This window comes from Podarcis muralis, chromosome 9 (assembly GCF_964188315.1).
Source record: "Podarcis muralis chromosome 9, rPodMur119.hap1.1, whole genome shotgun sequence".
Classification (NCBI taxonomy): Eukaryota; Metazoa; Chordata; class Lepidosauria; order Squamata; family Lacertidae; genus Podarcis; species Podarcis muralis.
The window spans coordinates 1,233,318-1,248,756 of record NC_135663.1 but is presented as its reverse complement, the minus strand read 5'-3'; the positions used below and the strand labels follow the sequence as shown (position 1 = coordinate 1,248,756).

General features: G+C 50.2%; 1 protein-coding gene across 7 annotated transcripts in view; it reads right to left on the bottom strand.

Moving 5' to 3' along the window:
• EXOC6B (exocyst complex component 6B) overlaps positions 1–15,439 on the bottom strand; it is a 214,287-nt gene that overhangs the window by 43,635 nt on the left and 155,213 nt on the right. For 5 of the 7 annotated variants that reach the window (XM_077933686.1, XM_077933685.1, XM_028744537.2 and 2 more), the window contains 2 exons: positions 13,007–13,148; positions 5,912–5,985 (listed from right to left, as the gene is read on the bottom strand). In XM_077933686.1, the coding sequence (XP_077789812.1) occupies positions 5,912–5,985; positions 13,007–13,148 (216 nt within the window). The remainder of the gene's footprint in view (positions 1–5,911; positions 5,986–13,006; positions 13,149–15,439) is intronic. The other 2 variants (XM_077933690.1, XM_077933687.1) reach the window with 1 other exon arrangement.

The window sequence follows — 15,439 nt, the reverse complement described above, 5'->3', positions numbered from 1 at the left end:
GATCTGACCGGAAGAGTCCGCGACCAGAAGGAGGAGGAGTATCAGGAAGAAAGGACGAAATTTAAAGATTATTTAGTTAAATATGTTAAGTTAAGTTAATTGGAGATGCTTGCAAAAAACAGATAGGCTTAGGATTGAAATAGGTAATGTGATGAATTAATATGTTTAATGCTGAATTTGAAAGAAAGAAAGATGTTAAGTGATTAAGTTAATTTTATAAGAATATTGGTTTTGGAAAACCGTTAGAATGATATCCACTGAAATTCAACCAGGGGGATACGAGGAAGTCACTTAACAATGTTACTAAGTTTGGTTTAAATACGGTTGAGATTTATGTTTGTTTGTTTGTTTTTTAAAAATTGGAAAATCAATAAAAAAAATTGAAGGGGGAAAAAAAGAGAAACAAGGCGAGGAATGTGGTGTTTTCGAATTCAGGCAGAAGAAGATGCCTTCCAGCTCCACAATCCTATGACACCCCTTCTTCGTTTTTTTGGCCCCTAAACACACACACACATTTCGTGGGCCGCAGCCTGGGCCTCTTGCACACCTTTCCAAAAGGATTCCTCCTCCGTCCCTGGCAGCAGCATCCCTCCGAGCCAGGCGACACATTCGAGAGACACACGCCCCTTCTTGGGTAACAGACACCACCTCCTCGCCCTGAGAGGACCTGATGAAAAATTCACCATGGCTCCGGCTGCTGTGCCAGGGAAGGAGCTGGCCGGCCGGGTCTCTTTTTACCTTCCTCGGGTTACAGCTCTGACCCAAGAGCATCGCGCGGCACAGCCGCCCAAACTCCCGTCAGGATGTGGGGCTGCACATTCTCAAGAGCAGCCCCATTAATGAGGGAGGCCAGACCCGCTGAAAGGGAGCCCTTGGCACTCTCTCGCTCGCACCACCGGGGCTGGGAGGGGTCCTGGGTTTCGGCTCCAGGGTCTGCCTGTTTTGATGCTGCTCCTCCCCCCCCCCCCCCAATGCTCAAGATGAGGCACAAGGCCACAGCTGGGTCGCTTCTCCACAAGTCAGGTGTGCTTGCAAGAGTAAGAGGTGTGATGAAGCCCGTATGCAGGCTCTGAGCCAGAAGATATACATTTCTAAAAAACAAAAACCAAATTCTGAACCAAGGAAATCCAAATCAGCAGCCAGAATAACTGCATGTAAATTAAACACATCTGGATCCGTTTCGCATAATGCGACTAGCTTCCAAGATTTAGTTTTTTTTCTGGTTAAGAGGAGAAATGAAAGTGGCTGTAATATTCAGCACCGGGTTCAGCGACCCAAGCAGGGCAGAGAAATTTTATCCTGAACTTCCGCAGGGCCACCTGACTCATCTGACTCCACCCCATCCCCACTCCTGAACCATGAGGACTACTCTCATGAAACAATGGCTAGGGGCAGGGGCTCATTTCTGTGCAAGGTCCCCCATTCCAGATTCCTCCTCCAGATTTACCTTGTGTTATGCTTCAGAAAAGAGAAAGAGATTAACACCAACTTCTTTCCCATTAAATTATGGTGTCCTCAGCTTCTATTGTTGTTTTCAGTGATTTTTTTGTTCTGTTTTAATTTGCTGGTTGCTCAGAGACCCCACTTTGGGGTGGAAAAATGGGATCTAGGTGGATCCATGAATATATCAATCAAGTGTTTGTACATGATCTGCTGCAGGACCTCCCGCAACTACCACCTCAACAGGAGGATGCAGGAACAGGGTCTTTTGTGTGGTGGCTCCTCCTGCCCCTTGGACCTTCTGCTCTTCTCTTGTATATCAATCAGGCACCATTATCAGAGTCTCTTCAGAGCCCACTGAGGACCTGCCTTTTGAGTGGAGGTCTGTGCCTGAACTGGATTTGAAATGGCTTCTCTATGTATGCTCCAGTTGTTAAAACAATTCAAAATGTCTCCTGGGAAGCAAGTCCTCCCTATATCCATTAAATCTGAATTAATTAGAAGTCCATTCATCAGTCCTCTTGGAAATGGCCAAGCCATTGGCAAAAGCCACCACTTCTCCAAAGTGGAGGGACCCCAAATAGAACACACACACACAAAAGTCCACTTCTTGGCCATTGCCATCTGGTCTGCTGAGGGAGGGTGCCAACTGGGTTTCTTAACTAAGGGCTTTGCTACTGCTGCTGCTGCTTGGTTTACTTTCCTGGGACACGAGAAAACTTGACACCTGCCTGTGCCACTCTCCTCTCTCTCTCTCTCTCTCTCTCTCTCTCTCTCTCTCACACACACACACACACACACACACACACAGAGATACACACACCAAGGCTCGTCGGCTCGGCAAACAGATACAGGTTTCCTGGGGTTGCCTGCTGAGCCATTTGCCCAGTGTTGAAATGTTCCTATGGCTGTGGATCCGATTGTGCAAATACTTTGCACGAACCCCTCAATATAAGCAAATCAACAGCTCCGACAGTTTTAATTCAAAACGTGCACTTGGTATTAAGAAGGGGGGGGTGATTTTTCAGACCTGGAACTTGAGCTCCTTTGGCTGCGAGGCCAAGTTGGACCGGCGGCAGGTCGCATATACCCTCTTCCTTGCAAAAAGAGGGGGGCTGCTGGTTGATACTCCCACAGCACCCCCTACTGGCTGAAGGCCTGGGAAGGGAACCAACGGCACCTGGGCAAATGTTCCGGAGCAGAAGCAACGGGGCTGAAGACTCGCCCTCCCCGTGGGGAAAGCGCAGCTCACATGCTAAAAACATGAAGAGCAATTCAGAGTCAAGTTGCAGCTCTGAAGCTAAATCGCCTTGATGCAGCAGAAGCTCTCGCAGGATCCAGCCGACTTACTCAAAGGCTGGAATCTGACACTGTATTAAAACTGGCTGCGATTGACTCGAGTATTAAATAATCGTAGCCTGGGCGAACGCAGCCATACCAGTAAATGTAACTGCAGTTTCTTTCCTGGCTGTGCCAAAATATTCCAGCCATCAGCCTCGCTGAGGCCCCTTTTGCAGAACAAAAATGGCACAGAATAAATGCAGACAGCATCTTGAAAGCGACCGCTAGAGACCCCGTCCCTGGGTGTCCTTGGGGCAACAGAGGGGCTGGCAAGCCCCCTGTGGGGAATGGTGAAGGGGGCTGCTCCTTTTCATCCCCTCCCCCCGCAAAACCATATTTAACAGGGCTCTAATACCTGCAAGACATCAAAATCTCTAAGCGGTTTTCAAAACACTGTTATTGTCAATTGAACTTATACCCTGCCCTTCCTCCCAAACGTTGTGGACTCCCATTCCTAGCAGCCCAAAGCATCTGGACTTGAAATATGTCGCTGTGAATACGGTTTAAGCGGGGTGTAGTGGGAAGGAGGGGGAAAGCAACACTTTTGTGTTACGTATATTGACCTCCTTTTCTTATAAGCAAATCAGCTCCTTGGCATTTTGGACCACACAGCATCATCTCCAATTCTGGAGCAGACCTAGGCTGCTGTCCTCTGGAGACGCAGGGGATCCAGGCAGCGATTCAGAAGCCTGTAGTTTTCTACCTCTTTAATAATAATAATAACAATAACAATAAATAATTATTATTATTATTATTATTATTATTATTATTATTATTATTATTATTAATACCCCGCCCATCTGGCTGGGCTTCCCCAGCCACTCTGGGAGGCTTCCAACAAAATATTAAAATACAGTAATGCATCAAACATTAAAATCTTCCCTAAACAGGGCTGCCTTCAGGTGTCTTCTAAAAGTTGTTGTTCTCTTTGACATCTGGTGGGAGGGCGTTCCACAGGGCAGGTGCCACTACCAAGAAGGCCCTCTGCCTGGTTCCCTGTAATTTGGCTTCTTGCGACTTTGCTTTTTGTGACTGCTGCCTTGCCACTGTGCCTAGGGCAGGGGGCTGCAGGCAGGGCATCCTGTTGCTCAAAGGTGGCTGGGTCAGACCGGACACCTTTGGAGAGCAAGGAGAGTGGTTTGTATAGAACGGGAGGACCTCCCCTGAGCAAATTGTGACACAGGGTGGGCTGCAGAGCCAACGAGAAGGAGCAAGCACACCAAGGCCACGAGGAGGGGTCCTGAGAACCAAACCATTGAAATCCTGACTGCAGGTGCCCATGTGTGAGCAGTTTTCCAAAAGGGTTACACAGAGAGACGGGTAAAAGGTAAAGGACCCCTGACAGTTAAGTCCAGTCACAGATGACTCTGGGGTTGCGGTGCTCATCTCGCTTTACAGGCCGAGGGAGCCGGCGTTTGTCCGCAGACAGTTTTTCCGGGTCATGTGGCCAGCAGGACTAAGCTGCTTCTGGCACAACGGAACACCGAAACCAGAGCAGCGCTTGGAAACACTGGTGGTTTAGTCTGAGAATGGAACTGCGTTGTTCCAAGACAGTGGGCTGACTATGATCCCAGTGGAACATCACAGGAGTCTCTCCTGCCCTGCTCAGAACCTTCCTTGAAGCATCTCACTGCTCATGCTCCAAGTTCAGAGCAGTCACAGAATCATAGAACAGGAAGGCAGCTCCCAGGGTCCTCTTGTCCCAACCGCTGGAATGCAGCTCAAGAATCTCTTTACAGATGGCCATTCAGCCTCTGCTTGAAAACCTCCAAGGAAGGAGAGTCCACCACCTTTAGAGTCAGAAAGTACTTCCTGACATCGTCATAACCTCCTTCCTTGCCATTTGAAGATTCTGACTAAACATTAGGAAGAACTTTCTGGTCAAAGTCACCAGAGCAATCTCAGCTTTTACGTTCGGCCTCAAATCTGGGGTCTTCTCTTTCTTCCACAGCATTTGGGATCACTTTGTGGAGAGTCTGCAAACGAGGCAAAACAGCAACTTCCGGCGGGGAAATGAGTCCGCACCACGGCACATCCCAGGATGGAAGGTGTTGTGGGATGGCCTGATCCCTCGGGGCGTAGAGAGGCTGAAAGCCGACTTGGCAGGGAAGGGGATTGTGGGGAGGGAAGGAGGGAGGGTTGGGAAGAGAGCAGAGCCGATGGAGGCTACAGAAACACCCCATGGTCCAGAGAATGCCACTGGGAATGTAAGCCCATGTCAGCCTCGGAAACAAACGGCACTGCATCATCGTGGCAGCTGAGACAAAGCGGGGTGTCTTTTAATGGACAAAGATTGTTTTGATGAAAAAAGGGCATCAGTCATTGCATCTCACTTCATTCAGACTTTCTCCTCCACCACCATCCATCTTCACTGCCAACAGATGACAGAAGCGAGGCCCCCGCCACCACCACCCACGCCCCCCCCCCCAGACCGGGGTGTCGCCCCCGCTCCGTAACAAATGACTTTGCTGGAAAATGGCCTCTTTCCTCCGCATCTGCGCTTGCCAAAGCCCAGGGGCACCCTATGGCCCACCACAATCGGCGAAGCTGCCACAATGAGGTCCCACTAATGGGCGGAGCCTCTGGCCACCGGCGGAAGCGGGAACAGAAGCGGCACAGTTTGGGGCTGGAGGCAGCGCCTGTGAGAAAGAACATTCACCTCCCCCAGGACGCACCAACGAAACGCGCACGCACACACACAAACACCCCTTCCTTGCGCACAGCGGAATGCAAATCCCTCCAGCTAGGCATTATGTGCAAAGACAAAAGTCAGGCCAGCAGGAGCAGCACCTGTTCAGGGCCCAGGCGGCCCAGGCCAAGGCCACCTTTCCTCCACTTGGATAGAGTCCAACCCAACCCACCCATGGCCCCAAGGGCTATCGATGACACCTTGCACCGGTCCGCCACCTCTCTCCCGCTGCTTCCGCCGGCACGAGAGCCGTAGGCAACTCCACGAGACCGGTGGCCACATCCATGAGGGTTGACGTTGGCGATGGCGGCGAGGAAGGAGAGGTCTCCGGCCCGCCAACCCCGCCCCCTCCTCCCTTCCCCTTCTCCTTCCCTTAAGACCTGATGGTCTTCAGTCACACATCTTAAAAGGAGCACAAAACACCAGAACACAAAGACGTACTTGTCTCAAGTCGATGAAGGCCAACTGCAGTGTGTCCCCTTGGAACCCAGGCACTGGGCCGGATCTGGCAAACTCTGTGGGAAAGAAGAGAGGATAAAAAGCGCTTTTAACTAACCATGGACAGGGAGATTGGCAGACGGATGACAGCGGAGACAACAGCGGCTGGGGGAGAGGAGGACCGCACTTCTAAGGAGCAAGGTCTCCCTCCCTTCCAGCTTTTTGTTCACCCTTCAAAATTTGTGTCATCAAAACACCATTAATTCCACCATCCTGACAGCAAGGAAACTGTACTAATTCGACCTGAAATTTATTCCCATGAGCTTCACTGGGCTCCAGAGTATTTGTTTTGTGAATGGACAAACAATTTGCAAAGAAGAAAAGCATTTGGGGGAATGGAGGGAGAGGACGGGGGGTGGGTGGGGGTCAATGGAAAAAGTTTTCCTCCCAACACAATAAAATCTTCAGCTGTGAAACCCTTTTCAGTTCCGAAAGCTATTTATATTTGGGGGCACTGAAGGAATTTTCTAATTTCATGCCTGTCACAGTGATCTATGCACATTTGTCAAAAATAAATAAGCCAGGCTGCTCCATTAATTACGTTGGAACAGAATAACATCTCCAACTGATATATCATATCATTGCACAAGGACCAGAAAGTGGGGGAGAACCACCACCGCTGCCATTGCATGAAACAGCCATTTATTCAGAAGGCGGCCATTGGACGAACAGCTCCTGGCAACAGGGGTCAGGGGAAAGATCCTCAGATCCTTCTCTCTTCTGTGTCACCTGGATTCAAAGCTTCAGGTCTAAATCCACAATGTGGTGCAGAATTGTTTAAACACCACATCACAAACAACACAGTATGAATGCGGAAGATCTGTTTGCTGCCTTGCTAAGTTCACACACTGAAGGTTAAGCAAGGCTATCCCACCTCCTCTTGCCTACCTTGAGTAAACTAGAAGCATCTCCCTCCTAGGAAACTCACAAGAGGAGAACTCACATTTCATCTCCCTAAACTGTTCACCTAACATGCTACTAGTTGGTGGAACTGGCCAGGACTTCAGGAAGAGCATCACTACCCGAGATGCTGGAGAAACACACAAGGCTGGTCCAAGAACTTGGGTCCTCTCAGGCAGCTGGTCTACACAAGACGTTGTGTAGCAGCGACGTTGCAGAGGTGCATCTCTGTGTTTTGCTTTACGGGCGCCCCAAGTGAGGACTGGATGATCTGAGTAGCTGGACCAGCCTCAGCAATGCAGCAGGCCACTCCGGACCCCCCAGGAAGGCCAGGAAGACTGGGCACCAGGGACTCGTTGCAGGGTGTCACTCAAGAGGCAGCATATTCTAGGCTCTCCCAAAACTTAGCATGGGAGGTTCCTGGCAAATGACGGCAGAACCCCTACCCAGGTTGAGGAGTTCTTGATCGCTCAAGATGCACATTGAAAATTAATTAACGGCCATCTTTCCCATGTTGGAATTTTCTTACTTGTTAATATTTATTTGTCGTCGAGACAAAATCTAAGGTAGGAATGGAAGATGAAGCCTTGGGAAGCTGGGTGTGTGGTCGAGAGGGAGACTTGTTCTTAGGCTTTTATTCAAAAAACAGCCAGTGCTTGCAATACTGAGCTAGATGGACCAAGGTTCTGACCCTGTCCCAGGCAGATCCCTTGGCTCCCCTGCACCCTGAATGGACATCATGCGCCATGGTTGATTTACAACTCCATACATGGCATACAAGCTCTGGTTTTCCCAGTAGTGATGTATGGAAGTGAGATCAAGAAGGCTGATCACCAAAGAATTGATGCTTTTGAATTCTGGTGCTGGAGGAGACTCTGGAGAGTCCCATGGACTGCAAGAAGATCAGACCTCTCCATTCTGAAGGAAATCAGCCCTGAGTGCTCACTGGAAGGACAGATCCTGAAGCTGAGGCTCCAAGACTTTGGCCACCTCATGAGAAGAGAAGATTCCCTGGAAAAGACCCTGATGTTGGGAAAGATGGAGGGCACAAGAGGAAGGGGACGGCAGAGGATGAGATGGTTGGACAGTGTTCTTGAAGAGACCAGCATGAGTTTGACCAAACCGTGGGAGGGAGTGGAAGACAGGAGTGCCTGGCGTGCGCTGGTCCAGGGGATCACGAAGAGGCGGACACGACTAAATGACTAAACAACAAAAACAACATGGCATCATATGGAGATCAACCTCCTAGCCTCAAGATGCCACAGACTGATGAGATGGTTTTCTTAAGATGCACCAGATGTCTATTATTATTATTAGGAGTCACTTGCGGCACAGAGTTCTCCGAGCAACTTGAACAGCCAGAGAGGTCATATTCGGAGCACAGCTTGCCAGTTGGATGTCAGAGCACAAGTGTGCAAAACCTGCTGTTTAATTCCAGCCACCACCCGGCCCAGGAGGGCACAGCCAGTTCTTCCATTGAGCCCCCTCAGTCAGGTGTCAGGACAATTAGCACAGAGCAGCCCAACGGCCCAGCGGGAGATTGCCCAGGAAACCATCGGATCCCTGTGCCATGTCAGCAAGGCGAGAGGGGGGTGGGAGCGAGCGGGAGCGAGAGAGCAAGCCCCCTACAGCATGGCCCCTCGGGCAGAACATGGACCGAGAATGGAGCTGGCCCCGGTACAAAGCCCTGGGGCAGCCGAGAGGGTTGGGAGATGTGTGTTCAGGCCAAAGAAGTGATGTCTCCGCGAGGCCTGCAAGCAGGGGCCACCCACCCCGGGCGGGTTACAGGGGGACTTTCCCAAAGGCAGCAGGACGGAGGAATAGGAACCGCTAAGCCTTGGACAAAGGAGAAGAACGAAAGAGAGCCCAAGACAGCTGAAGAGCTGGGGTGGGAGAGGGGAGAGAAGGAGAAAGACCCACATGGGTTGATTATATGCAATGGACGTTTTTTTCCTTTCGTTGGCTGTACAACAGAAACAAGACATATACAGAGAGGTCCCTGTACTTTACACACTGAAAAGGGGGGAAATATACCCCCTGCAAATTCCCATTCTCCCGGAAGCACAGAGGGCAGCCTTAATCCATCTGGGATACTGCCACCTCCTGGGTGGGTTCATCTTCTGACTGCCCCCACCACAACTGGAAGATCAGGAGAACTCGCCCTCCCTCGCTCACCCTTATCAACGGGAACAAAGAGGTCAGTCACTTAGAAGAGCAAAGGACCGTGTGCCTTGCAAGCGCCCGCTAGACCCGGAAGAACCAGCCCAAGCCCCTTCCGGGAGCCTTTCACCACTGCTCACTCACTGGCCCTTCCCAGCCCATTTTTTGGGAGGACTTTCCAAAAGAGCACATGTATACACTGCCACACCTGCGTGTAAACTGTATGACCTTTGTGCACACTCTTCCCACAAAACCCACATTTTTTCCAATGCACGTTTTCTCTGAGTTGTACGTTTTATATGCAGACAGAGGGCCTTCTCGGTAGTGGCGCCCGCCCTGTGGAACTCCTTCCCTTCAGATGTGAAGGAAATAAGCAGCTATCCTATCTTTAAAAGACATCTGAAGGCAGCCTTGTTCAGGGAACTTTTTAATATTAGTGCTGTATTGTTTATAACACTTGATTGGCCCAGAATGGCTGGGGAAACTCAGCCAGATAGGCAGGGTATAAAATTAATAATAATAATAATAATAATAATAATAATAATAATAATAATAATAATAATAATTTATTATTTATACCCCGCCCATCTGGCTGGGCCTCCCCAGCCACTCTGGGCGGCTTCCATAAAAACCAAAAATACAGTAAAAATTATTATTATTATTATTATTATTATTATTATTATTATTATTATTATTACATAGAATCTGTTATTTTGTGTGTGTGCACTTTGTGGACCGAAACTGCATTAAGAAAACCAAAAGAGTGCATAGTCTGACTACTGCTTTCAGCTTGGAAAGCAACTAAGTTTGGGAACGTCCAGCTCTCTGCGTCTCTCTCTGCCTCCCTCCCTCACGCATCCAGTTGAGCCCTCCTGCCTGCCAGCCTCGGAGCAGAGGTGAGAGGCACCTCTGGCCAGCCATGGAAAAGGAAGGGGCCTGGCAGCCCCAGCCGCCCCGTCACCTCGCCTGACCTTCGAGAGCAACACTTGGACTCTGTGCGCCTTCCCCAAACTCCTGCCAAGATCTTACCAAGCAGGGCGACTGCCTGCACTTTACTCAACAGCTGCAGGTAATCACTGGGAGGGGAAACGAAAGAGTTTGGAGCAGATCTGGAGAAGGAGGAGGAGGAGGACATTGTTGCACAGAAGAAAGGGGCCATTATGGAAACGCCTTGGCGAGGCGGCTGCTCTTCAGGTTGGGAGGGATGGGGAGACTCCCCTCCTTCCACGGCTACGTTCAGACAGGACACGGAAATTGCTCCGCAAATCCCCAAGGTAGGAATGCAGGAGGCTCTAGCCCCAGACAAGCCAGAGACAGGGCCTCCGAGAACACTCCAATCTGCGCTAGTGTCTCCCCACAAAGTGCCGCAATTTATTCTGAATGGGCTTTTCACCCATGAAGGTGGCTCTCTGTTAGCACCTGCGGAGAGACGCCCAGGAAACGAAGAGCAGCGGCTGGGGAGCTGGGCCTGACCAGTGGGTCTCTCTCCCTGTCTCCATCTTACGGCCAAGACTAGAAGCAAGCTGTGCACTGGGGCTTTGGCTTATTTCCTCAGGGCTCCTCTCTCACCCATCCCAGCCTCCTTGCAAGCTCCCAGCTCCTCCAGGGCAGAACAAGCCTCCCTTCTTCTCCCTCTTTTCGTAATCAATATTCACTGAAAGTTTTCCACATAAGGTACAATAAAAACCACACTAATTCAATAAAGAAAAATAGGGTGGGTGGGGAGATGAGGAAAGGAAGAAAGGGAGGTGGAAATTGTTTTTCATTTGTTCCCCTTTCAGGGCACAAACCACAAGTGTCTAATTTCGATGTCCAGCGCAGGGAAGTGAGTAGCAAAGGCTCAGCAAGTGCGAGATGAGCTACGGACCATGGAAAGTCCTTCCCGCTCATGGAAATCAGCAGCGACCCTCGGGAGGAGACTTATCAGTCATGCTGTCAGCAAAGATCACCAGGAAATGAAGGGGTTTTGCGGGCAGTGGGCCTGCAAAGCCTTTTGCCGGCATTTGCTTCTCTCAGAGAGTCTGCAACTGACAGGCAGAAGAAGAAGAATAGTTTGGATTTGATATCCCACTTCATCACTACCCGAAGGAGTCTCAAAGCGGCTAACAATCTCCTTTCCCTTCCTCCACCACAATAAACACTCTGTGAGGTGAGTGGGGCTGAGAGACTTCAGAGAAGTGTGACTGGCCCAAGGTCACCCAGCAGCTGCAGGTGGAGGAGCGGAGACGCGAACCCGGTTCACCAGATTACGAGACTACCGCTCTTAACCACTACACCACACTGGCTCTCCCTCTTCCCAGACCAAGGGGCATTTGGGGCCTGGAGGGAGAGGGTCAGCTGCCCCGACCACGCAAGCTGGCACCCTCCAGGAACAGGTCAAGGCCTTAAATCCACTCATCTAGCTTGTATGATTGTAGTTAATTGTATGATTGTAGTTAATTGTATGATTGATGCTGTACTTGCGATGTTCTGTTCCGTTCTGGTTATTTATTGTTTGTAAGTTGCTTCATTTGAACGGAAAGTGGCGAAGAAACACCACTATCAATCCAATGGACTGGGATTCCCCTGCTCCCTTTGCAGAACAGACCTCGGACTGACTGGTTCCACCACTTTTGCAGGCTGGAGACCTGGGATTTTGAATAGCAGGCTTCTTAGGTGCTGCTTGCATTTCACTGCAGGCGACTGAGACCCCACAGAAAAATGCAAGATGCTAATACAAAACACAGCCATGACAAACCTAGACAGCATCTTAAAAAGCAGAGACATCACCTTGCCAACAAAGGTCCGTATAGTTCAAGCTCTGGTTTTCCCAGTAGTGATGTATGGAAGTGAGAGCTGGACCATAAAGAAGGCTGATTGCTGAAGAATTGATGCTTTTGAATTATGGTGCTGGAGGAGACTCTTGAGAGTCCCATGGACTGCAAGAAGATCCAACCTCTCCATTCTGAAGGAAATCAGCCCTGAGTGCTCACTGGAAGGACAGATCCTGAAGCTGAGGCTCCAGTACTTTGGCCACCTCATGAGAAGAGAAGACTCCCTGGAAAAGACCCTGATGTTGGGAAAGATGGAGGGCACAAGGAGAAGGGGACGACAGAGGACGAGATGGGTGGACAGGGTTCTCGAAGCTACCAGCATGAGTCTGACCAAACTGCGGGAGGCAGTGGAAGACAGGCGTGCCTGGCGTGCTCTGGTCCAGGGGGTCACGAAGAGGCGGACACGACTGAACGACTAAACAACAACAATACAAAATACAAAAAAAGGTTGTAAAGGGGAGAAAATCCCCGCTGAGGTTAATGGAATTCTGTTGCAGCCAAGAATGAGAAATATACCCCCTGCAAATTCCCATTCTTCTCGAGGCACAGAGGGCAGCCTGACGCAGGGGCAGGTGGAAAAGCCCCATCAGGGGCAAGAAAGGCTGGGAACCCACTCAGGTCAGCACACGGGACAGAGCAAGGGAACCTAGGAAGTGGCCTTATACAGAATCAGACCACTGGCCCATCTTGCTGAGTACTGTCAACACTGACTGGCAGCAGCAGGTCTCCAGGATTTGAGGCTGGAGCCTCTCAGTCCTGCCAGGAAATGCCTTTGGGGATTGAACCCAGGACGTTCTGCTTGCAAGGCAGGCACTCTCCCACTGGGCCACGGGGAGCAGCAGCCTCAGAAGGACAAGGGACAGGGGCAGTCCCTGGGGTGAAGGGGCCGGCAGCAGGGCAGGGAAGGAATGGGGATGTTTTATTGTATTCTCAGTACTTTGTTGGGAGCCACCCAGAGTGGCTGGGGAAACCCAGGCAGACAGGCGAGGTATAAATAAATTATTATTATTATTATTATTATTATTATTATTATTATTATTATTACCACACAGCATGGCCTGAGCCTGCTTTGGGCGCTCCTGTAGCAAACCCCAGCCCTCTTGTCCATCTCCTGGCACACGTCCCCCAGCCCCCCCCCCCCCCGGGCACGCGGAAGAAGCCTTACGTTCACACTCCGCCACGTCCAGGTTGAACTGCTGCAAGGCTCCCAGCGAGAGCTGCCGGACTTCGGCTTCCAAGAGCAGCTGGGTCAGCGAAGTGGCCAAGTGCTTGCAGGCAGACATGCAGGCCGTCTGAGCCACCTTGCCCTGGAAAGCAAAACGGGGAAGAACGTCAGAAGGGCTGCCAAAGAGGGCAAGATCTCCAAACGGGGGAAAGGGGGAAGAGACAAGGAGGGCGTGCACAGAACCACACAAGCCTTTCCCAACCAGGAGAGATTTGCCGGTGGCATCAGCCCCGACTTGGCCTGGCCTTGATGACCTGCAGTCGCTGGCAGGTTCAGCCAAGGCAGATTCAGTTCCTTGACACAAGGCAGGGTTAAAACAAGTTACAAAAAGTGTTTTCTCGCCAAGCCTGAGGACAGGTAGGGTTTCTTTCCTCTCCTGCATAAAACCCTGGCATGATACAGAATAGGAAATGCTTTCTCATACACATAAGATGATTGTGTAAACCAGCCCAGAGGGTGATGGGATCAAAGTGAGATTCCCAAACTGGGAATCAGCGTGAGCTTGTATTGAATTGTATTAATAGCTCGAACGATTTGCTTTTCCCCTGCTTTATTTAAATGCTACTGTGCTTCTGATATTATCATTATTATAGCAATCACAATGTTTGCTGACTTTTCAATGCAAATGGTGTTAACAGGAGCCATCCTGAGAGCAACATTTGTTACTGGAAAAGCAGAATGCGAATATTAAATCAAAATCAACTTGCAAATTTCGTATCAATGTTTAAGGTTTCTTAGGCATTCGGGTTTCATTGGAAAGGTCACGATGGTTTGTTTGGGTTTTTTCACCGCAGACTACATTTCCCATGATGCTGTCGCAGTTAACTCTTGTCTGGAAGGAACCTGCGCCCTGCAAATGACACCTCCCATTCAAAGCAGGGAAGGGAGCCTAATAGTAAGCTTTAAGAAACATTTAAAATTGCTGAAAATTTAGAGAGAAACGGAGCAACAGCGTGGGAAGTCTGCTGCCGAAAGAAAGAAAGAAAGAAAGAAAGAAAGAAAGAAAGAAAGAAAGAAAGAAAGAAAGAAACATGGAATAGCACTTATGTTTGGCCCTGCAAGATTAACTGCTCCATTCCACTTCCAGGTACATTCTGGTAAGAGCTGCCACTGAAGCCTAGTAGCCCCCCGAGTTGAGAGCAATATTGGGGCAGCTCCCCACAAAGTGGCTTGGGAGGCCCTGGGCACCGTCCACTTGCGAGTGTCTGAATTCTCCCTGCCCTATCCATCAATCCTCTAAGCCATGGGTAATTAATTAATTGTGAAGCCTGGGGGGAAATAACACGAAGGAAGAGGTAATTATCCCCTTAGAAACCCATGCAAAGAGAGACGCTGGAGGGGAAATACCCAAAGCAAGATGTGCAAAGCCGGCGAGGCTGCTCACTTTGGCTGCGTTTTCAAGAGCAGCAGATTACATGCACCCACAGCTAGAGTCTGAATGGGAAAAGATGCACCCTGACCTCTACACACACACCGCTGAGCAGGAGACAGGCTGCCACATTCCTGAGATGCAATGTCTTTTGGGAAAGGAAGAGCGCACAGCCTCCCTGAGTTTCTGGTCCCCGCCTGGAAAGACCCTTGAGATTTCTTAGGCTCTGAAGCTGGAAGCAGCTCCCTGTGCTGGTCATCTCAACAGCTTTCCCTTCACTCTGCAAGGGAGCAGCACAAGAGGCCTTCACTTTCTTTATTATTAAATAACAGAAACATCCCACTTCTCTGGGTGGACACTTCAGATCAGAGAAAGCCGGAGAAAGTTTTAATCACCGCATATTCTATTACTAGAGGGATCTGGGTGGTGCTGTGGGTTAAACCACAGAGCCTAGGGTTTGCCAATCAGAAGGTCGGTGGTTCGAATCCCCGCGACGGAGTGAGCTCCTGTTGCTCGGTCCCTGCTCCTGCCAGCCTAGCAGTTCAAAAGCACGTCAAAGTGTAAGTAGACAAATAGGTACCACTCCGACGGGAAGGTAAACAGCGTTTCCGTGCGCTGCTCTGGTTCGCCAGAAGTGGCCTAGTCCTGCTGGCCACATGACCCGGGTGTCTCTCACCCTTTCAACCTCTGGTTTTCAGTGGTGGAAGCTCCAGCCCCCGTCCCCAATGCAACCGTCCACAGAAGGTGGTGGAAGTTGCTGCTTAGCCTGGGTTAAGGAACCCAAGGCTCCAGAGGTACCTGGCAGCAAGGTGCCAAAGAGATCCATCAACCGGAACAGCTGTTTGCTGTTTCCTGAAACATTAGAAATAACCCTCAAATGAAGGGGACGCAGACAGGAGCAGGGGCTGATTTGTGCCCCCTGTGAAGCTGGCTTGTCCATATCAGATAAGCAGGCTGCAAAATACACACAGCCTGGTACATTTACAACCCCTGAGATGGTTATC